The following is a 23,604-nucleotide window of genomic DNA, read 5'->3' as shown; positions in this document are numbered from 1 at the left end:
CTGCTCCCATGCAGTAAGGAGACGGCGTCAGCTGGTGGAGGATTCCTGCCCTCTCAGGCTGAGACTGGGGGAAGCTGTAAAGGAGCCCAGGGTGGCAAACAAAAATCTGAAAGTACCTCAAACTAACCAAGCAAAGGAAGGGCCAATGAAAGAGGGGGTGATCGTGAAAAACTCCTCGGAAACTACCTTACACCTCCACAAATGTCTTATCATCCGCAAGGATGGAGGTAACTTGCCTGGGATTAAAAAGAGGCGATTCAAATGCCACTGCCTCTTCCCAAAATGAATTTACAGGTAATAAAGTTTCTCCAGGAGATGATGCAAAAGGATATTCTATACTCTCCATCCTGTGGGATGTTAACAAAGCACTATCCCCGAGACAGGGACTCCAGGGCAGTGGGGGGGGGGAGAGAGACCACAGAACTCTGTAAAACCCTTTGATGAAATCCATCTGCTGAGGAAAAGGCATCTACCAACTGGTAAAAATACAGATAAACGCTCCTGTGACTGCCTCACAAGCTTCATCCTGGGACATTCTCCAGAAAGCTGCCAAGGTGGTGGTGTGATATGGCTGTTTAACACATTTGTTAGGCCACATGGGCAAGATTAAATGATCTTCTGCCCTAAGGTCACTGCCCCAGCTCTGCATCCCATCCCAGTGCTTTTGTCTGGGTGGAATGTGCTCTCGACCTGGGATAATGGCCCTTGCTTGCTAGGAGGGAGGGTGTGTTTATATAAACTGACTCTCGTGGGGTTAAAATGTAGCTTATTGTACAAAATTAAGTCATCCATCACTGCATCCACTTTTGCTCCTAGGCTAGCCCATCACTGGCATGCAAACCCTGGAAGGTTCCCCATGAAGTAATGTAGCCCTCAGACTGAAAATGGTCCCTCATCCCTGCAAAAGAGTATTCAGCACTCAAAATGCTTCTGCCACTGATATTCATCCTCCATGCTATTGGTTACCTCGGTTCTGGCAGCAACGAATGTGGTTCTATGCACAGTGACTAGTTCTGGGAACTAAAGCCTCTGGGGAAGGTCTAATTAGTATAATCTCCCATTCTCTCACCTTCCAGAGGATCTAGGCAGGAGTTGGAAAGGCACACTGTAGACCCTCTGGACCTGTGTTTAGAGCAGGGTTGGAGTCCTGTGGTCCTCCAGATGTGAAGACTCCTGCTCCATCACTCCTGGACACAATATCCTGGCTGGGGCTGAGGGGAGCTGGAGCCCAACAACATATAAAGGGTCACAGGTACCCTATGCCTTGTTTAGAGGATTTGCCCCTTCTCATTTTGCGCACTGTGTCATATGAACTTTCTGACCTGTCTGCATGGGTGATGCAAACAGGTCTGTGAGAAATCTGTATCAGCAGGTTAAATGCTTGAGGGTGTAGCATCAACTGACCTAGCTGATGGTTCTACTCAGCCTGTAACGCTGTTCGTCATCCTGGCCAAATGCTCCACCTTGACTGACACTAGCTTATGTTCTGTCAAAACATGAATCTGAAGGCCCCTGGCACTTCTTCAACATTCCCTTGTGGACAGCTTTCTGGGGCTGCATGGCAGTAGTGGGTGGGGCCAGAGGCAAAAGCCAGCAAAATAATGGATATAACCTGTGTGCAATCAGCTACATTCCAGCCATCCAATAGCCAGAATGTCAAGGACACATTTCAGCCAAGCAAAAGCACTGGAGAGGGCACAGGGGGTGGGGTGGTACCCACAGAGGGGGTGTGGGTCAGGGGAAGAGGCATGGCCTGCAAAGACTCTCAAGAGCCAGAGGAAGATGCAAGGGTTGAGGCCCTGGCATTCAAGACACCACTAACTAAAGTAGTGTATGAGCTCTTTCCCTGGCCAAAGTCCAGGGAAAAGGCAGGGGATGCCACAAACCCTTCTTTCCCTTGCCCATAATGGGCTCTAGCTAAGATGTGCCAGTTGGGAAGGGAAGGTAGGAGGAAGACAGGAAAAAATCAAATTTATCTGACTGTTGGTCTCTGTAGAACACTAACAAAAACCCTTCTCTGCTGTTGCTGGGGTGTGTGGTCTGGGAGCTGTTCAGCAGTAGAAGCAAACCAGCAAGCTTGCCCTGCCTCCTTACTGTGAGGGAGGGGTGTGACGCCCTTCCCTGGCTCTCCATGTCAGGTTCCTACCTGCTCGTGGCTACTGCCTTTCACTAGGCACCACCAGGGACTCCACCAGTCCGGACTGTCCTTTTTTTATGGTTTCTCTCTCCGCTCTAGCACAGATCTCAATAGATCCCCCTGCTAGGCAGCACCACCAGTCACGTTCTACAACCAATGTTCCCAGAGACCTTGCCTGAGTCTCTCTATCCGGTTACATTCGTGACTGCGTGCCTATGGTGTTCCCAACCCCCTTGTATCAATGCAGATAACTCATAACTCGGGGTTGCTGTGGATACTTATAATGTTATCTTCTCCTCTTCACCGCTGCCACCATTTGTTACTGTTTCCCTTCAGCCTTGGTTATTACCTTACCCTCCCTTCTGGTCTGTGAAACCCCAGCCAAGGATCAGGCCTTCGGTAAACCAAAATAGTATTTATTAAATAACATTAATAACAAGATAACTTTGATAATGATCTAGAAGCTTATGGTTTCATCTATTACTGTGATATTTGACTTATTACTAATCCGAACTCCACCTCCCTCTTTCTCCACACTCTCCTGACATACACCAACTCACACTCACCTCCAAACTCCACCAAAACAACCCACTCACGTCCACCCAGATTCAACTGTCATCCTTCCATTTATACTCTCAGCCATCCAAACACTCAGCCAATCATCCAGCATTCTACTGCTCATTTACTCCCCCCTCCTCTTTCATTCCACTTACCATGTATCTTCTATACAAACAGCACTTACCATATATACATTAATACAGGAACATCACAAGGGGTAATCCTGAAGGATGAAGAATATCTCCCAGGCTTTACTAGATAACAGGACAACACTGGTGCAGTTAATGGAAGAATGCAGATTGGTAAGTGCATGAAATGTCTTACCAAGAGTGTGCCAGCTATGAACATGCATACAAACTTGTGAGAGCCAATAGCTATAGTGGTCAGAGTAGGACTAAGGCTGTGGAGTCCCAAGGTGAAATCCCTACTCAGCCTTGAAACTCACTGAGTGACCTTAGGCCAGTGACATTGAGTCCATCATTCCAAAACCAGGCTCTAGGCTTAGTATTTAATTACAATTCAAATACAGTTTAGAAAATATTTTTATTTGCATATAAAAGTTATTCCATATTACAATTGAATAAGAATCCATTCCATTCTGGCTTTTACAACTTTCACATGGTATCTAGAATATAATGTAAAACTATATTTAATTTACATAGCTTCATACTTGCAGTCTGGCACTTACTTTCTGTAGTAAGACCTTGAGTTATATTAAAATTACAACAGACATTAAATGCAACATTCAGCGTAGGCAGTGCTTTTTATAACATTTGCATGTTAACAAAGTGTGTATCTCTCTCCCCAGTGACAGAACCTTAAAACTGAATCTTATTGCTGCAGAGACAGTCACTTGTTACATGTTTACCAAAAATCTTGCTTCATTTAAAACAAGGGAAAGTAAATACTATAAGTATAGTTGTAATATACAAAATTGTTGCAGCCCCTTGGAGTCTTGGCCAAGTCAATGGTTGAAGAGGTAAGTTTTTAATGGGGAATGGTAGCATTATACATTTAAATATATCAATCAATTTAGGTACACTATAAGCTTTAATCTCGGCCACTTTCAGACATCAGCTTCTGCAGTTTTCCAAAGTATGTGAACAGATGGTACTCAGAACATTTCATACAGTTAGAGAAACTACTAGAAGTGTGTCCAAGCAATAATCTGATTTAATTTTACTAAACATATTGCCATCAAGTGTTAATAACTGGCAAGTCAACTGATGTTACCACATTATTGCTAAAGGAATCAGGTTCTTTAGGCATACATTCTTTGCAATGGAATTTACATGCAATAGGATACTAGAGGTTAGCTGATTTCTTGAATACATGCTTTCACCATCCTATAGAATAGCATAGCTAATCTGTAGGAACAAAATTCAGACACAACCTTGTAGTCTTTGGCAGTTGTTTGAAGTTAATACAAAAATAAGACTCTTTGTAAAGAAAGATTTAACAGTTCTTTTGTAAACAGGTTTTATATTGCTACAGTTGAATACTGATTTTAAAAGCTTCTATAGTTGCTCCCTCATTTTGGAAACAGATGGGTCTTTTCCATAACATCCTACTGTCCCTGCCTGCTTCTTGATCCACCTCGGCTGTGAGTTCTCACAGAACCATGCAATTGAAGACCTACTAAGCAAAAATCAGATAAAACCTTAAAAGCAACTGCACTGAAAGTCAACTTCATGCATATGTCCAACTCTGCAGTTCTGCTGACACAAGGGACTTCCACGCAACCAACAGAATTTTTCTTCCTCTCCTGTCTCCTCCAGCCCCCTGCGCACCCTCAAAATCACCTCTGAAGGGTTGGGGGACCCTCCAGGGCATATGGGGGGTGCAGTGGGGGAGAGGAGAAGAAATGGAAGTACAGTTGCAAAAGTGGAACCCTGCTGACACAGCATTGAATACAACCCAAAGTTATTACCCACAAAAGTTCATGCCACAATAAACCCATAAACCCATTAATTATGATTCAAAAGTGCATGTGCTCTTGTGGTATGACCCTCTCATATAAGCGTACATCAGAATACACATGGAGCCTTCAGTGACAGCATATACATAGGACATTCACATTTTCTAAGTATGTTTTGAGAGGGAATGGGAAAGGATTGTGCCATTTGAGCTTTTGCAAGTTTTAGTTTGCTCTCATGCTCTGTTTATGATTTGTACTCCATTGACCAGCGATGATTCACGTGTCTTTTCCCAAATACTAGAACTTTAGTTTTTTTGTAATTTATTTTCAGCCCCTCAATTACACAGAGATCGTGAAGACGTCTCATTAGTTTTTTTAAGCCTACTGGAACTAACGAAATAAGGATCTGTTAAACTTATGTTTAACCCACTCTTCTATCCAGAAAACTTGGGGAGCTAGACTAGAAAATTTACTGCATAGGTACCATCTAACTACTCACCAATTCAATACCATTGGTTCGGATATGAAACTTCGAGATGCTGTTATCCATCATAGTCAATATTTAGATCGCTTATATCTACTTAATAGCAGATCCGCCCCATGGTATTGGAGATTTAAAACCGATCACAGCTACTCCCCATATCTTACCACACTTATGCCCAGTAACCTCAGACATGCATTTACCTCAATTCGATTTTTCACCTTGCCTAATGCGGAACGGGAAGGAAGAATTGCTAATGTTCCTAAGGAACAAAGATACTGTATATGTGGGTATCAACGGGTGGAGGACCTTCCACATATTTTACTGGATTGCCCAATTTACTATAATCTCAGAATGAACCTCACATTGAGGTGGCCATACCTTTATGAGTTGGCCACGATTGCCGACAAAGTATCATTCCTAATGTCTGACCAGAATTATGAGGTGACACACCACGTAGCTATATTCGCATCTGCAGCTAGGAAACTAAGAGCAGGTTTATCTTCAGAACTCAACCCGAAATGGAATTTTTAAGAGGCTCTACTGATGCCGACCGTATTTTAATTTGCCATTTTAGCAATTAAAGTTTATTTAGGAACTAGATACATGGCCATAAGACTAACACATTGATTTTATATCGTTTTAATTATTTGTTACTTGTTAAAGTTTTATCTTGGATTTTGTTGTGGATTGTATATCTTGTGTTGGCCAGTGGCCCTGCAATAAAGATGATGATGATGATGATGATGATTTGTACTCAATGCAACGCTAAGTCAGGGTCCCATCAGTTAAAGTATTATCATTAGTGCAATAGGACTTGCCCCATCTCCCCCTTGCACACCCTCTAAATCTGTTATGGGATTTCCCCAACTCTCTGGAGCAGATTTAGGGTACATGTGGGGGAGAAATTCCTGTTGTACTAGTGGTAATCCTTGCACTGACAAGTTAGTTGAATACTACCCTATATATTTCTTTGAAAGGTATAGTTGCTGCTTGCCAGGAGTCATCTCCAAGCTACACAGGAAGTGGAAATTCTTCCAAGCTACACAGGAAGTAGATTGGACTGTGAAAGACCAACCCAAACTGTGTTTGCAATTTGTCCAATTTGTAGGGCAGTACAATATCTCAAAGAGGACATCAGGTCTCCTGCTTCCTGGTGCATTCACTATAGCTGCCCAATTTCCCTTCTTTTTAAAGTTTGATAGAAATATTTGTGGGCTATTTGTACGTCCTTAAACTGCAGGATTTTTTGCCTATTAGTGAATTTCTCTGCTTTTTAATCCGGGAGGTAAGAAATGGGATCCTGTGCAAGTTTGCTGAGAATGGATTGATTATTTGCATGCTTATTGAGTTAATGGGATTTACTTGCCTGCAATCATGCTTAGGATAGGTGAAACTGACCACAGGGGATGGGGAGGGGAGCAGGCAGGAGGGGGAGGGCAGGTTTGATGATTTGCATGTTTATTGAGTTCAGTGGGATTTTCTCCTGTGCAATCATGCTTAGGATAGGTAAAACTCACCATGGGGAGGGAGGCCTGGAGTGGGTAGGGGAGGAGGAAAAAGGAAGAGAGGAGGGGAGGAAGGGAGAGGGGAAGGAAGGGAAAGGCAGGTCTGATCATTTGCATGCTTAGTGAGTTCAGTGGGATTTACTCCCGTGCAATCATGGCTAGGTTAGGTAAAACTGACCATGGGGGAGGAGGAGGAAAGAGTAGAGGGAAGGAGGAAGGGGGGGAGAGGGAAGGAGGGGATCGGAAGGGAGGGAGAAGGGGTGAAGGAAGGGAGAGAGAAGGGGCAAATGGGAGGGGAGGGCAGATTTGATCATTTGCATGTTTGTTCAATGGGATTTACTCTCGTGCAATCATGCTAAAGATAAGTAAAACTGAGGGAGAGGGGGAGGAGGAGGGGATTGGAAGTGGGAAGGGAGGGGGAAGGGAGGGGGAGGTAAGGAGCAAGAGGGAGGGGATAGGAGGGAGGAGGAGGGGAGGGCACGTTTGGTCATTAGCATGCTTTTTGAGTTCAGTGGGATTTACTCCTGTGCAATCATGCTTAGGATAGGTGAAACTGACTTGGGGGAGGGGCAGGGTAGAGGAGATTGGGTTGGTGGGCACTGAGCAGAGGGGAAGCCCCTTTCCTTTTGAAAAGGAAAACATTGTGAACAGTATCATTCTTTTTCAGAGTTTCCCCCACCTTTTTATTCCACAGCGGGCACATGTAACCTCCCACCAATATTTAAACCAAAGCTGTCCCTGGCCACAGCCACACCAGACTTTTATTTCACTTTACACAAGTGTGGCTTCTCCCAAAGAAGCCTGGGAAATGTAGTTAATGAAGGGTGCTGAGAGTTGCTAGGAGACGCTCTATTCCCCACACAGAGCTACAATCAGAGCAGCTGACTGTTGAACCACTATGGCCACTGGAGCTCTGTCAGGGGAATAAGAGTCTCCTCTCAGCACCCTTCACAAACTACACTTCCCAGGATTCTTTGGGGGAAGCCATGACTGTCTAAAGTGAATAAAGGTGAGGTGTGGGTGTGGCCCCAATTAGCCAAGCCAAGCAGCTGTGAGTCTGGCTTTTAGAACACTGACAGTTGGTTCTTACTGAGCATGCCCAACGTTATTATTGAGTTCAATGATAAATTTCTTAAATTAATTAAAAATGGACCATTGGTCTCACCTGAGGGTGATTTTCATAGGAGGAATCCCATCATGCTGGATTATAGCTCGTCCTATCGGGGCCTATCGTCAGGCCCCTCCCACTCTCCAGTTCATTCACAGTGAGTCGAAAGAGATATATCTAAACATGCAGGAAAAAAGGCCAACAGGCCAACCAGCAAGAACATAACAGCCTTGGTCGCTCTGGTGGATGATATGAGGAGGGCGTTGGATAGGGGAGAACATACTTTCCTCGTCCTCCTGGATCTCTCAGCGGCTTTCGATACCGTTGACCACGGTATCTTGTTAAATCGCTTGGAGGGATTGGGAATGGGAGGCGCTGTTTTACGGTGGTTCCGTTCCTATCTCTCCAACAGATATCAACGAGTAGCGTTGGGGGATGAGGTTTCAGACCCTTGGCCTCTTAATTGTGGTGTGCCACAGGGCTCTATCCTCGCCCCCATGCTATTCAACATTTATATGAAACCGCTGGGAGCTATCATCAGGAGTTTTGGGCTGCAGTGTCACCAGTATGCGGATGACACGCAGCTCTATCTCTCATTTAAATCCTCACCAGAGTTGGCTGTGGAAACCTTGTCCAATTGCCTGGAGTCCGTAAGTGGATGGATGGGAGAGAACAGGCTGAAGCTGAACCCCGACAAGACCGAGGTGTTACTGGTGGGGGATAAGGGAAGGTTGGGAAACTTTGACCTGGTGCTTAATGGGGTGAGATTGCCCCTAAAGGACCAGGTCCGCAGCCTGGGGGTCATTTTGGACTCTCAACTGTCCATGGAGCCCCAGGTAGCTGCAGTAAGTCGGGCAGCCTGGTACCAACTTCATCTGGTACAGAGGCTGCGACCCTACCTTCCTATACATCTGCTTCCACGAGTGATACATGCCCTGGTCTCCTCTTGATTAGACTACTGTAATGCGCTCTACGTGGGGTTACCCTTGAAGACGGTCTGGAAATTGCAGCTGGTACAGAATGCGGCAGCACGCTTAATAAAGCAAAGCCGTCGCCGGGATCATGTCACCCCAGTGTTGATGGAGCTACACAGGTCGCCAGTTGTATACCGGGCCCAATTCAAGGTGTTGGTATTAACCTTTAAATCCCTAAACGGTTTCGGCCCAGTTTATCTGAAGGAACGCCTCCAGTATCACCAAATATGCCGCCAAACAAGATCGGCCTCACAAGACCTTCTCTCGGTCCCACCAGTGAAAACAGCTAGGCTGGTGCGGACCAGAGAGAGGGCCTTCTCGGTCGTGGCCCCCACCCTCTGGAACTTGCTTCCTTTTGACCTTCGACATGCGTCCTCCCTGATGGCTTTTCGTCGAGCCTTAAAGACCTTGTTATTCAGGCAGGCCTATGGGATTTCTGGGGTGGGTTAGGCTATTACTAACAGGTGGTTTACTGTTGTATGAATATGTTTTAAATTGTGTTTTATATTGTGTAAGTCGCCCAGAGTGTCTGTTAAGTCAGACAGATGGGCGACTAACAAATAAAATTTTATTATTATTTATTATTATTATTATTATAACAGTAACATCTGACTCTAACCTAGCGAAAACAGTAATAGAAGTCTTGACTTCACTAGAAAATTAAAATGTAATATAATATAATATAATATAATATAATATAATATAATATAATATAATATAATATAATATAATATAATGACGAAATTGTAATATATAAACCATCCCAAAAAATATGTAGTTATCCTCCAACTGGGAGGGTCATGATGGGATTCCTCCTATGAAAATCACCCTTCAGGTGAGACCAATGGTCCATTTTCCATAGGAGGAATGCCATGATGCTGGATGTACCAAAGCAGCCCGTAACAGGGAGGGACCACCCACATACTAATCGTCATTAAGAACCTGTTGCAAAATTCGTCTGCCAAATGAGGCATCGGTAGAAGCATAACGATCTATTTTATAATGCCTTATAAATGAGTGTGGAGTAGACCAAACAGCAGCTCTACAAATATCGGCAACAGGAGCCGAAGTGGCTGCTGATCTAGTGGAATGAGCTGTTATACTAGGTGGAACAGGAAGCTTAAGGGACTCATAAGCTAAGGTAATACATGCTCTCAACCAACGGGATAAGGTAGAATTAGCAACTTTATGTCCCATAGAACGTGGATTAAAGGATACAAACAAAGACTCGGTCTGTCGTATATTCTGGGTCCTGGAGAGGTAGGTCTTGAGAGCCCTCCGAACATCCAACAAATGCCAAGCCTTCTCGAGAGGATGAGTAGGATTCGGACAAAATGAAGGTAGAACAATGTCCTGGTTGCAGTGGAAAACTGAATTGACCTTGGGACGGAAGGAAGGATCAGTTTTCAGCACAACAGAATCCTTGTGAAAGACACAGAGGTGGCGAGCAGAAGACAATGCGCCCAGTTCCGAGACTCTTCTCGCCGATGTAATTGCAATCAGGAACAGGACCTTGAAAGACAACAGACGTAAAGGCACAGTCCTGATTGGCTCAAACGGAGGATGTTGTAAGGCCTGCAGAACCTTTGACAAACTCCATGATGGAAAACGGTGAGCCACAGCCAGCGAGCGTAGAGCAGTGCCTCTGAGGAAGCGTTTGATAAACAGATATGAGGCAATAGGGGCGTCAGTGGAAGATACTGAAAGAATGGACGACAGAGTGGACGCATGTCGACGCAATGTGTTGGGTCTAAGTCCCAGCATGAGGCCCCTATGCAGATATTGCAGCACTTGTTGTGCTGTAGCCTTGGAAGGATCGATGTGTTGGGACTGACACCACCTGGAGAACGTTATCGAAGTATGTTGGTATATACGAGTGGTGGATGGTCTTCTCAAGGCCAAAATAATGTCAATAACAGCGTCTGACAGGCCAGCCGATCTCAAATGTCCCCGTTCAAAAGCCACGCTGTTAGGTTGAGCCACTTGGGGTCCTGATGACATACTGGGCCCTGGGATAGGAGGTCTGGCCTGACTGGTAGTGGCCAAGGATCCGTCACCGACATTGCAAGGAGATCTGAGAACCACGGTCGACAGGGCCAATATGGTGCTATCAACACTAGCCGTGCCCTCTCACGCCGTGCCTTCCGCAAGGTTCTGGCTAACAGTGCTATTAGAGGAAAGGTGTACAATAGGCCATCCGGCCACAGTATTGACAGAGCATCCACCGCTTCCGCTGTCGTGTCCAGGTATCGTGTGAAGTACCTGGGAAGCTGGCAATTGCGACTGGAAGCAAACAGGTCGACTGAGAAGGGGCCGAATCGACGCTGGAGAAGATGGAAAACGGTCGGATGAAGTTTCCATTCTCCTGGAAAGACTTGCTGTCTGCTGAGCCAGTCCGCTGTCACATTCCAAATACCTCTGAGATGCTCTGCTTTCAAGGACTGTAGATTGTGTTCTGCCCAGTCGAAGATGAGGTAAGCTAGATCCTGTAAGGAACGCGACCTCGTTCCCCCTTGTCTGTTCAAATGTGATTTGCACAAGTGTTGTCGGTTCGAATAAGAACATGGTCCAAGGGGAGCAGAGATTGAAAATGGAGCAGAGCAAAGTGGACCGCCTTTAGCTCCAGCCAACTGATGCTCTGAGCCAGTTCTGCTGCGGTCCAAACCCCTTGAACAAACTGAGAGTTGCAGTGGGCTCCCCAGCCGAGGAGACTGGCATCTGTGGTGATGACAGTCCTGTGGGGTTCTCTGAACGGAGTTCCCCGGGTGAGATCTTTTACCCTCGTCCACCAGCGGAATGATGAATGCAGTTTGGGGCTCAAGGGAATTGCTCAATGGTTTGAGCTGGCAATGTCGTGTTGGAACGGCAGTAAGTCCCACTGTAGCTGACGAGTATGAGCTCGAGCCCATGGAACAATGTGAATGGTGGACACCAACATTCCTAGAGCCCTGGCTAGAAGCATGACGTCTGCGGATGTTTTGTGCATCAGGGATCTTGCGATGTCTGTGATGGTGGATATGCGGTCTGGAGACAGGAACACCGCCTGCGCTCGATGTCTGTGATGGTGGCCAAGACAGGCTTTCGAGTGTCCTAGGGTCAACAAGCACTGCCTTTAGTGCTTCCTCGCCGAAAAGTAAAGATATAGCATAAGGTGCCCGTGATAGATTAACTCTGGTAGTAGAGTCAGCCTGCCAGTGACGAAGCCAGAGTGTCTGTCGGGCCACAACCTGAGCCGCCATGGCGCGTGCCCCTAGCTGATTCGCGTCCAAGGTGGCGTCGGCCACGAAAGCAGCTGTTTTGCACAATTTTATTAACGATCTTCGCAGAGAAACAGGGTCTGGATTGGGATCCTTGATGAGGTCGTCCAACCACATCATCGCTGCCCTGGTAAACATAGAGGCCGATGTAGATGCCCGCATAGAAAAGGCGGTAGCCTCATGAGACTTGCATAAGGCGAAGTCCAGTCTCCGCTCAGTGGCATCCTTTAAATGAGATTCTCCTTCCCGTGGCAAGAGAGATCTGGAAACTAAACTGGAAATTGGCACATCTATGCCAGGGACGGCCAGCTTGGTAGTAAAGTCTGGGGCCAAAGGATAAAGTCTGTCCGCAATGTTAATAAAACGGCGTGCTTGTAAGAGCTAAAACCATTCATCCGTGGCCAGTTTAGCGATGGGGTCTGGCACAGGTAGATAGTGTTCTGCTGGAGCAGGGGATTTCAAGACCCTGGCCCCTTTTAAAGCGGGAGTAGCATCTGCAGTTGGGGTGGATTGAAGGCCTAGGGTGTTCAACACTCTGCGTGCAAGAGGCTGGTAGTCTGAGGAATCGAAGAGGCGATAGGATGTATCCTGCTCATGTTCTGAATGGTCACTCTCGACGTCTCCTTCGTCTTGCAGCGGAACTGCGGAATCTTCTGCACCAGCAAACCTGCCCCTGGCAATGTCAAACGGATTTGGAGAACATGAAGGGTTCGTCTCACTGTGAGCAAGTTGGTCCCCACTGTGTGGAGGTATAGCGGGAACTTGTGATGGTGACTGTCTCTGAGCGAAAAACGACAGCATGCCCTGAAGTTGAGTAATGAACTCCTGGGACAGCTGCAGTCCTGGAGATGTAGCCCGTTGCTCTTGGATAGGCGGAAGTGCAGACGGCCCCACAGGTTGTGAAATAGAGTAAGCCCCAGGTTGGGTGACCGTTGGATGCTCAGAAAAGCCAGGGAAGTCCTCCTCATCAGAGGACACAGCAGGAGACTGAAAGAGGGTAGTTAACGGTGCATTGGTTGAACCCTCTGGATCTGGAGCAGAGACATAGCGAGGTCGCTTGGGTGTGCTGTGGCTGGCAAGATGTTTTGTTTTGGCAACCGCTTTAACATGCTTATATCTGACCGCCTTGGGTGTTTTAGGCTTGGTCGTCTGGTTTGCCTCTGGCTGTTGTTTCGGCTTGGGTGCCTTGTCTCTGGCTGTTCTGCCATCATATATTTTAAGGGTAGCAGTGCACGGCACACGACTGGGGCAGAATGCACAGACCCGAACAGGCTCAGTACACGGCACACGACTGGGGCAGAATGCACTGGCTGATGGCTAAGTACACTGCCACGATGGGGCAGAATGTACACTATGAACAGGCTTAGTACACGGCCACAGATGGGATGGAGCAGAATGTACAGTCCAAACAGCTTTGTAAGGTTGCCTGGGTTGTCTCCGGCTGTTCTGCCATCATATATTTATTAAGGGTAGCAGTACACTGCCACGATGGGGCAGAATGCACTGTTCCGCCAACTTATATTTTCTATGGGTATCAGTACACTGCCACGATGGGGCAGAATGTACAGACCCAAACAGGCTCAGTACACGGCACACGACTGGGGCAGAATGCACTGGCTGATGGCTAAGTACACTGCCACGATGGGGCAGAATGTACACTATGAACAGTCTTAGTACATGACCAGAATGCACGTCCAGATATCTTGGCACAGTATCCGTAGGTGTGGTACAGTATGGAGCAGAATGTAATATTTGCACAGCTTTGCACAGTATCAACAGCTCTGGTACATGGCCACGGATGGGGCAGAATGTACAGTTCAAACAGCTTTGTGTGGTATCAATAGCCTTGGTACACGGCCACGGGTGGGGCAGAACATACAGTTCAAACAGCTTTGTATAGTATCAACAGCCTTGGTACACGACCATGGATGGGGCAGAATGTACAGTTCAAACAGTCTTATATAGTATCAACAGCCTGGTACACTGCCACGGATGGGGAAGAATGTACAGTTCAAACGGCTTTGTATATTATCAACAGCCTTGGTACACGACCATGGATGGGGCAGAATGTACAGTTCAAACAGCCTTATATAGTATCAACAGCCTGGTACATGGCCACAGATGGGGCAGAATGCACAGTTCAAACAGCTTTGTGTGGTATCAAGAGCCTTTGTACACAGCCACGGATGGGGCAGAATGTACAGTCCAAACAGGGATTAATATGGTATCAGCACCTTGCGCACTAGGTATCAGTTAGTCTGGTGCACAACAGTGCAGTATTAATAGATTTGATGAAACAGGCACAGATGCACAGGCGTTGTAGCAATAACAGTCTTTGTACTGGTTCAGATAGCAGCAGTAATCAAATAGTTGCAGGGCCAGCAGCAGAAGCAGAGTTAATAAAGGAACCTATATAAAGTGATAGAATCCTAGCTGTAACACACAAGCAGGGGCAGGTCACACAGAGGGAGCTGACAGGAATACTGGGCTCTGCTATCCACCGCCTGTGTAAGGGAGACCCCCTTTGCAATACTAGAGGGCTAGCAGAAAGAGCGGGAGAAAAGAAGCGGGAAAATAGGCCAATCAAAAAAGGCTAGAACTGGTGAAGAAGCAATGGCGGTTAGGGAAGCACCGACAAGCTCAAAAAAGGCCTTCAAACGAGATGATCTAGTGGCGCGGGGCTGATAAGCACGATCGTAGCTAGAGAGCAAGCTAGCTCTCTATTGCCGCGGGACAGTATCAGCTGGCAAGGGGAAAGACGGAGCCGCAGCTGCAGGCTCCAAAGGCGGTCGCGGCGAGCTTTAAACTGCCGCAGACCGAGCTGGGGGGGGGCGGGAAGTTCAACTGGAGTGGACACTGAATAGGGAAAACTGCAGGCACAGGCTTGAGACTGGCGCAAAAGGTAGTGAGGGTAAAAGAGGAGGACGGCAGCGCGAGAGCTGTAACGGCAGGCTGCCGGATTAAGTTCGCGGCCGCCTGCTGAGGAGGGGAAAACCGCAGCCGCGGTCTCCCGAAATGGCCATTCAGAAGGGCAAGGAGCTGCAGCCGCAAGCTCCTGTAAAAATCAGTGTCCGCCGCCTATAGAAGAGAGTCCCGCAGCCGTGGTCTGTCTGAAGCGCCGTTAAGCACTCACTGGGGAAGAATCAAGGGGAAAATAAAAACCCTGCAAGAAAATCCCCAGGGGAAACAATCAAATTTTAAACAAAGGCAAGACAGGGAAGGACAAAACGTACAGAAGCACACATAAATCTTCCACCCTGTCACAAAAACACAAAAGACTTATCTATAAGCTAAGCAATAATCTCAAACTTGTTCGGTACGAAGGCAAGAATGAACTGGAGAGTGGGAGGGGCCTGACGCCCCTAGTCTTGACTTGAGAAACATTCTTGCCTTCGGACGATAGGACGAGCTATAATCCAGCATGATGGCATTCCTCCTATGGAAAATCAACCAGGCACTTTTTAAACTTTTAAACTGCAGAAGATGAATGTCAGAATATGGGGCAAGGTCAGTAATAACATTACAGGTACTCTGTGAACATGGCTGATATTTAATTAATTTCAACAAATTATGAGAACCCTGACAGGAAAAAAGTCTAAAAGGGGTCTGGTTTTTCTCTCTCTCTTTTTACACTTTGAACTTCAGATTCTCTCCGATTGTTTTGTGTATCACCACGAAAATTTAGAAGGTTGTTAAGCAAGCATTTCTGAGTTCCAGACTGTAAGTCTGGTAAGGTTTTATTTTGAAATGAGCTTATGGGAAGCATCAGAATGGCATGGGGGTATTATCAATTTAACATTGCGGAATGTGAAAAATCCACACTGATTATAGTACACAGCCACTCTTGTGGCTGTATAATATTTTCTCCACCTTGGAGATGTGCAAGCTTCTAATGCTATATAAATTTACATATCAATGTTTTGCTGACTTTTTATTTCTCATGAGGCAGGTACACACAATCCCCCTCATCTATTCACCCAATGCATAATGGAGGAGAGGGATCGTACTGGCTAGCCATATCCCCTTCAAACTGACCAGCCGTACCATCCGGCTTCTGTGAGAACTGGCTTTAGGTATTTAGGGATGTACACATGTAGGGCTCCTCTGCACAAAGGGGAATCCTAGCCTAATCAGAGGCATACCAGCTGGCACAAAGAGGGAAAAGCCAGCCTGTACAATCCTACTCTCCCCCCATCCCCCATCATGGGTAGGGTAAATGTTTGAGCAGTGTGTTGTATGCCATGTCTACTGAGCTAGATTGAAAGAACAAATACAGTTGGAACATTGATCTGTATGATGAACAGCAGAAATGACGGGAATAAAATTAGGGATGCTACTCCAGATTAAAAACTACACATTCGACAAAATGATCAACAACTTCAAAAAGGATGCCAAATATTTTATGAGATGCAACCAAAGAAATGTGTTGCCGTTTACTTCTTACCCAGTGGAAGATGGTCTTCTTTGTCTTCCTCAACCTCATTAAGGAAATGACCCAGAGTCTGGTGGTGGAAAGAATTAATATAGGAAGAGCTAGATATTCCTAAACTGACTCCCATCACTCCAACATTTATAGAATCTGTAAAATAATAGAGATTTCAATTTTACGGCTGTTGCACATTAGGTTAACATACAAAAGCCATTTTAAGCTGTAAATGCCCAATTTTGCACATACCGGTGCCTGCAGATCCTTTACTATTTCGTGGTTGATTAGCATAATCAATAACAGTGCACGAACGATGATATTGTGAATCTGGCTAAAAGATCAAATAAAATAGTTGTACCATATGTTGAATCAGGATATTACAAAAATCAAAATACTCAAATAGCATGATCCTTTCTCCATGTTTGGGTCCCACGCGAGGAGGGATCCCCACAGGCTCAACAGAGCCTTGTTTCTTCTGAAAACTTCCCATAACACTTCCCTCCCCTACAGCCAAGCAACACTCCAGGACATTACGTCCACTCTTCCTTCTCCGCAGTGTAAAGTTATTCAGCATCCAGATCTCAATATCTTAACAGCACACAGAGAGGCTGTAGTGTCCTAATATCCAGCTGCTTCCACACACACAGAGGTGAGCAGAGAGAAAAGGTATGGAGCAAGCAGTTATTCTGAATCAGTAAGTCTCTCATATCTAATTTCAAGGGGGAAGAAGTGGTGATTAAAACAATGCAGGTAAAGATATTTAATCCATAGAACTCAATTTCATTTCAGCTGTTCGTGCTTCACTTTTTCAAGGGCTGGGAACCCTGAAGAGCCTACACATGCCCAGAGAGATCAGGACTGCTTAGGTATGACATTGTTACCAAGGTGTCTGTTCTGTTGCATCTCCCACCTTGAGAGCTGCCAAAGGTCCCTGAAGAGCCTACATGTGCCTTGACTGGTTGAACTTCTGATTCTACCTAATACATCCTTTTCCAACGTTATGGCAGCCATTTGCCTTCCCTTTCCTAATCTCATCCCAACTCACTGCTCCCCCCTTTTTTATCCTTCTCTTGCTCCGTCTGAATTTGCTGCGCTCTCATCCCCATAGTTCCCAAACTAAAACAATATATGTGTAATTGGAACAATCACACCTTCCCTGACTATCCATGCTCACATTTCCCCTTTCCTTCTTGTTTTCCTGTGTCTATTTTAAATTGTAAGCCTCTTGAGATAGGGACTTGTCATACTTGTTCTTTGTAAAGTGCCATACACACAGATGGAAACAATTAATATACTTGAGCCACACAACCTACAACTTAGAAATGACCTGTGCAAATTCTAATTAATTAGTTTAAAAGCTTCCATCACCGCAATCCAAAGGGTTTGTACCTACACTTTAAATAACAGAAACGTGCAAACATAAGGCTCTGTATTGCAGCCTATGTATCTTGGTAGTATCTGCAGTAATGGCAAAAGAAATATGTACCTTTCTAGGTTTGAATATAATTTGACACACCTTACCCAAAATGCATGTGATGTGTTGGGCCTGGAGAAACTATCAGGTAATAAAAATCTCTCATGTACTGGTTGGTGGTTAATTACATCTGCTATTGCACTGCGAGCCCGGCTTGCATTCCATTGAGATTTCTACACAGCAAATAGGGGGAAAAATTGGTTTTAGAGCCAACTTTACACTAAAAGAGCTACAAAAGTTTGAAAATAGTAGTATCACACCCTCTGCATCAAGGCAGCATCAGTCACTGGTGCAGGTAGTTAATCTGCTGAAGAAGAGAGAGACAGAGAAAGAGAGACTAACCTTTTCAGTCTCCTGGTAATAACACTGCATGAAGCATTTTGCTTCTGGGTTGGCCGCCTCAAGCAGTCAAAACAGGTCACTTGCAACCCCAAAAATTCGATATAAATTCTCAAGAATCAATATTTGTTTTGAGGGTGGGTGTAGTTTTAGTTTTAAAGAGCATTACTATTTTACAGTGAGTTCCACAAGGTGAGGTTTGAAGGGTTCCCGATAATTCTGAGACCTGAATTCCTGCAACAGAACATATGGCTTACCATTTGTTTTTGGGATTCCAAATGCTCTGCTATATCTATAGTACTAATAGGAGGAAGGAGGTTATTTCTGCTCAGTGGCACTGGAGAAGGTGATGACAGTTGCTCATTTGTAGTGGAGCTGGAAAAAACCAACAACAATTAATATTTATATTATATTAATATTTGCACTGGACATTGTAAGACTGACGTGAGTTCCAGTAAAATAACAAAACAAATGGTGCATGCAAGTTGATGTGCTGGGAGAATGAGATGTGGCTTAAACTGTGAGCTCCTCATTGGATGAAACTTCAGCAGAGATAAGAAGTGAAGGAAATTGTTGAAATTTCTCTCTATTACTCAACCATTATCCATAAATACAAGGTGGTTGCAGCTACTTCACTTACAATTATCAAGCTTCAATTCTTTCCCTACCCAAGAGTTAAAGCATGCAATAAGTATAATTGTCTTACACGGGTAACCTGGCACTCTTTAAAATTTATCTAAATAATTTCATAGCAATTAATAGCAACACAGCACCAGGATAACATTTCAATCTATGAAACGCCTTCCATATGAATCACTTCAAAAAACTGCTTCTCTTTTATCTCTGGAACTCAGTTGTGACCTAATCAGATGGATCTGCCTCAATCTTAACAAATATCTGCAGTAATCGTCTTATCAAAAGCCAGGACTTTAGGAATGAATTGAGGTGCAATGCTCACTTGCTATCCATTGTTCAATTACCAGACAAGAGTATGGTAAGTATGAGCTCAGATGCAAGAAACATACCAATGAAACAAGGCAAGCTATTATTTATCTGAAGACAATAAATATCATCATACAGCGCAGCTATGTTTCTGACATAATAAGCATCTTGCTACATGGCTAAAGTGGATGAAACAAGTTGTGTTAAACTCAACTCAAGTAAAACAGATGTTGGTGGGCCAAGGGAAGTTTTGCAAAATCCATATCAATTTCTTTAGTTGTCAGCACCCATCCACTGATTTTGCAGGTGGTGCACGCTTTAGGAGTAATCTGTCTGTGTATCCAGTTTGCAACAGTGATCACATATAATTTTCATAGATCTACATCTTGGTTACCTTGAGAGATTATCACTGCAGAGCTCTCTGTCTGAGGCTGCAGAATGGAAAATGTATAGTAACTGCAACTGATTCAAACTTAAACAGCCAATCTCCTTCAGCGCCACTATTGGACTGGATGGGAAGGAGAATTGTATCACCCAACATCAATTATATCATGGGCACTACCTATCAAATGGCTATAATAAGCAGCCATGTTTCATGTAGCAGTCTGTAATGCAATAGGTCTATTGGTGAAGAAAGGCTGCATTTTCCCCTGCAATAGTATACTGCAGCTTGAGTGCTGGGGAAATTATGATTGCCTGCAAAAGAGGCATGAGCTAGAGGAACATATGTTTGGATTCCCCACAATATCAAATAATAATTGCACAAATAAAATTATAATCTGGAAAGACTTCAATTCATACATAAAATGTCACAAGAAGCTGCTTAGAAACATAGAAGCAATTTTACTAAAATGGTATAGTCCAGTAGTTCCCAACCTGGGGGCTGTGAAGTAATCCAGAGGGGGCTGCAAACAGTAAATAAATGAATTTTTTTTTTAAGTCTTTACTCCCTGGATGCTGTCTGCTCCCCACTGCCACTGCAGACAACACCTTCCTCTTGCTCCAAATGAGAGGGGTGGCCTTTTGCTGAAGAGGCAGAGCGTCTTTCAGGCATGTGGAGGACAGGCGTCTGGCTATAAAACATGTGGCAGATGCCAAAAGAGGCTGAGGATGGAGCTACCAGAAAGGGATTACTATCGCCGACTCCCATATCCTCGCACTGTCGTTGCTGAAGCCCTTACTCAGAATGAGAAGAGAGGGATTTTCGTGAAGCAAAATGAAGCAAGGCTGCAAGGAAAGGCTGCTCTCCCCCTTCCTTCTTGGCTCCTGCTTTGTTCCCATATTCTTAAAAAAATTATTTTTATTTGCGAGGCCACCAAGAACTTGCCTTCGGCCCAGAAGAAGCCAAGCAGCAGTGAGGAAGCTCAGGACTTGCTTGCCCCCCATCTCTGAAGCTAAGTGTGTGTGCCAGCACCCCCTTTCTTCCACCTACACTCCGCCCCCCATCTCTCTTTCCAAGATGCTATGGCAATTGATGGCTTCCCCCCTCCCATGTGCCCAAATGCATGCACACCTACAGATGCTTGCAGGAGCAGCAGGTGTGTTTGTGTGTGTGTTCACTGATGTGTCCTGCTCCAATCTCATTTCCCAAGTGCACGCTAACCAAGTCATCAGTTCTGATGATCATCCCAAGGCCTAAAAGCACTAACCCCCCTCCTTCACCTATCCACTCTGTTGTCTGCAGTGCACAATCTAACATCCCCATCACCACCACATTGCTCCTTCTTGATTACTATTTTTTTTTAAAAAAGCTCAGCAGGTTGGCTGAGACTGGGGTCCACATACTGCAGCTGAAATGTATATATTTAATTATTATTGTATTAATATCCCACCTTTCCTCCAGGCTGCTCAAAGTGGTGCACATGGTTGCCCCACCTTTCCATTTTATCCTACTATCTGGTTCTTATTCCAACACTGTAACTCACTGGTGTTGGGAGACGGGTCTGTACATCTTCAGACTGGGGGAGGGGAGATACCAATTTGATTGGACCTTTGCATTAAGAAAAGAAAGCAACACCTCCCTGTCTGCAAGGAGCTTATTATGGAAAGGGATATTTGGAGAAGTGATTTTGCCACACACTATTCTTTCAATCAACAGAGACTAAAATTACAATTAGTGTGTGCGGGGGGTGGCACAAAAAGTTTTGAGCTTACAAAGGGGGTCCCATACTCATAAAGGTTGGGAACCACTGGTATAGCCTTTCCTTTTGCAAAAGTGAACAGATTAGATTACAAATGTTACTTCTTATTTGACTGCTTGCCTCACTCACCCCATCCCTGATTTTCTCAAGTTTTGATTCTATAAGGCTGAACATTTCCAAACAGATTAAGCCAGAGTTATATATCAACGTACAGTCGTGTTCCTCTAATGACTTCGTCCACGGGTCTTGGTGTCCCTGAGCGAGAATGGCTAGTGTTGATGGGATGCAGAGTACGTGGTGGTGGGTTACGCCTTCTAGTAGATTGTGCAGAATAGGACAGAGAAGATGTACTGAGCTCAAGTGGGCGATTTGGCCGAACTCTGGTTGACAGGATAGAACTGGAGCCTGGCCTCATAAGCAATCTGTCATCCAATTCTCTGACACCAAAGGGGGGAAAGCACAGAAGCAAAATGAAAAATTCATAAACCGATTTCACACCATCAGCATAAATTAACTAAGCACAGCACCACTACAAATGCAGCTACAGCACAACTATCCTGTTCTATAAAGCCCACATATATCCCATACACATCAGGCCACCAGTCTGCTAAAGCTATGCAGGTCTGGTTCATGCTTGGGCAGGTGAATGCCTGGGAACCACAAATATACCACAACTGGCTTCATGACAGAAGAAAGGCAGAGTATAAAGTAAGAAAAATTTAAAAAGTATAAGATACAGTCTATCTCAGCACTGTCCTTTGTATTTCTATTTCAGTGAAAAGGGGATGTTAATCAACACCTATTGTGGTGCAAACATCACTACACTGAGCAAACTTACTAGCTTACCCCTTGCTCCTCCTCCTGCATAGCTAAGTGGAGTACTTCAGATGTTTATCTTAAATTTGGCTTGTCCTGTCACCTGAAACCAGGAATCACGGTTTATCACTTATTAGGGTCAGTGTCAAACTGAGTGATGAAATTGGTTTCTTTAAAATAGCCATAAAAAGTAAAAACCACAATTCCTCCTGGTCCATTCAATACAACAAGCCAACTTTAAGAAAAATGAAAGTAAAAATGTCTGAAGCCCTCCCACATAGAGAGGTGAGAGGAGAGCACGGGAGTCCAAGGCTTGGCTGGGGTTGTTCTAGCTTGTGCTAAACCATGATTTCATGTGATGTGCAAATGTGACCATTAAGTTTTGCTCACTGACATTTGGTATTTCCACCATATCGATCTCCGCCCATTGCAACAGTCAGATTCCTACCCCACCCCACCGTGCACCTGACAATTTCTGAGCAGAACATTTTCTATAGCTCCTCCATAGTTGTGGAATGTACCACTCGCATCTGTCTTATGCTGATTGCCTATGGTTTTACAAAAGCGGTGAAAACCTATTTATTCTGTCAGGCATTTTGTAGTCTCTGGAAACGGCTGGTGCTGTCTCATTTATGGATTTTCTCTGCTGCTTTATTGGTTATGCTTTTCTCCTTATATTTGAATTTATCTACTGTTTGTTATGGTTTTATTCCTAAAATGGTGGGTAAAACCCCTAATTACATTTTGTCAGCTATCTTTATTAAAGCATATTAGATTTGTCAACTGGGACCCTGAATCCACAAAGTATTTAATCATGTATTTAAACAGAAACATTTGGCATTCCTCTTTTGTTTAATACAGTTATACAACAGCTTTAGTATTAGGACGGCTTTACTGCCTAACTGGCTAGGTATCTGCAGAATATACTGCTCCCCATAGGATACACAGAACAGGAAGAAAATGTTTAGAAGTCAAATATAATCTTAGTTGTCAAGACATTAGCTTCCTTATTTTTCTAACTAGTAGACCGGCTTTAATACAGAACAAACAAAAGACTGATCCTTACAATAGTTTATCCATCAGAGGCAAGTTCCTTTGGTGGAAGGGGATCCCATGAATAACCATCAAACCATTCAAATTACGTCGTGGGCCACTGCTTGTTCCTTGAGAGAGATTTACCTGCAGGTTAGAAGAAATTACATTTACTTTCACCATTAAATGAAATATATACCTGTTAATTTTCAGTGTTCATTCTTACCGAAAAATGATTAGAATAGTTTTCAACACACTCAAGAAAAGCAATGTACACCCTCAAATTGTTCCAAAGTAACATGTAAAAAGCTATGAATGGTCTTATAAACAGTTTTCATACATTTTTAAATTCTGCAGTACATTCTATTTATTATACAACATGGCCTTCACAACCAAGGTTATTTAAACTTAAAATAAATTAATCTGCACAAAATATTATTAGTGGAGAAAGTTTTTTAGCTCACTTGCATAAGCAAATTTATTTGGTAACATT

The 23,604-nt window shown here is 44.5% G+C and overlaps 1 protein-coding gene across 5 annotated transcripts in view; it reads right to left on the bottom strand.

Moving 5' to 3' along the window:
- Positions 1–3,270: 3,270 nt before the first annotated feature.
- Positions 3,271–23,604, bottom strand: part of FAM149B1 (family with sequence similarity 149 member B1) — a 35,473-nt gene continuing 15,139 nt past the window's right edge. For 2 of the 5 annotated variants that reach the window (XM_061635330.1, XM_061635332.1), the window contains 7 exons: positions 23,146–23,258; positions 21,476–21,700; positions 18,438–18,555; positions 17,889–18,014; positions 16,617–16,698; positions 16,386–16,520; positions 3,271–4,333 (listed from right to left, as the gene is read on the bottom strand). In XM_061635330.1, the coding sequence (XP_061491314.1) occupies positions 4,263–4,333; positions 16,386–16,520; positions 16,617–16,698; positions 17,889–18,014; positions 18,438–18,555; positions 21,476–21,700; positions 23,146–23,258 (870 nt within the window). In that variant the 3' untranslated portion in view covers positions 3,271–4,262. The remainder of the gene's footprint in view (positions 4,334–16,385; positions 16,521–16,616; positions 16,699–17,888; positions 18,015–18,437; positions 18,556–21,475; positions 21,701–23,145; positions 23,259–23,604) is intronic. The other 3 variants (XM_061635333.1, XM_061635334.1, XM_061635331.1) reach the window with 2 other exon arrangements.

Source organism: Rhineura floridana, chromosome 7 (assembly GCF_030035675.1).
Source record: "Rhineura floridana isolate rRhiFlo1 chromosome 7, rRhiFlo1.hap2, whole genome shotgun sequence".
In the NCBI taxonomy this organism is placed as follows: domain Eukaryota; kingdom Metazoa; phylum Chordata; class Lepidosauria; order Squamata; family Rhineuridae; genus Rhineura; species Rhineura floridana.
Note: the sequence above shows the minus strand (reverse complement) of the source record. Positions and strands in the feature narration are given on the sequence as shown.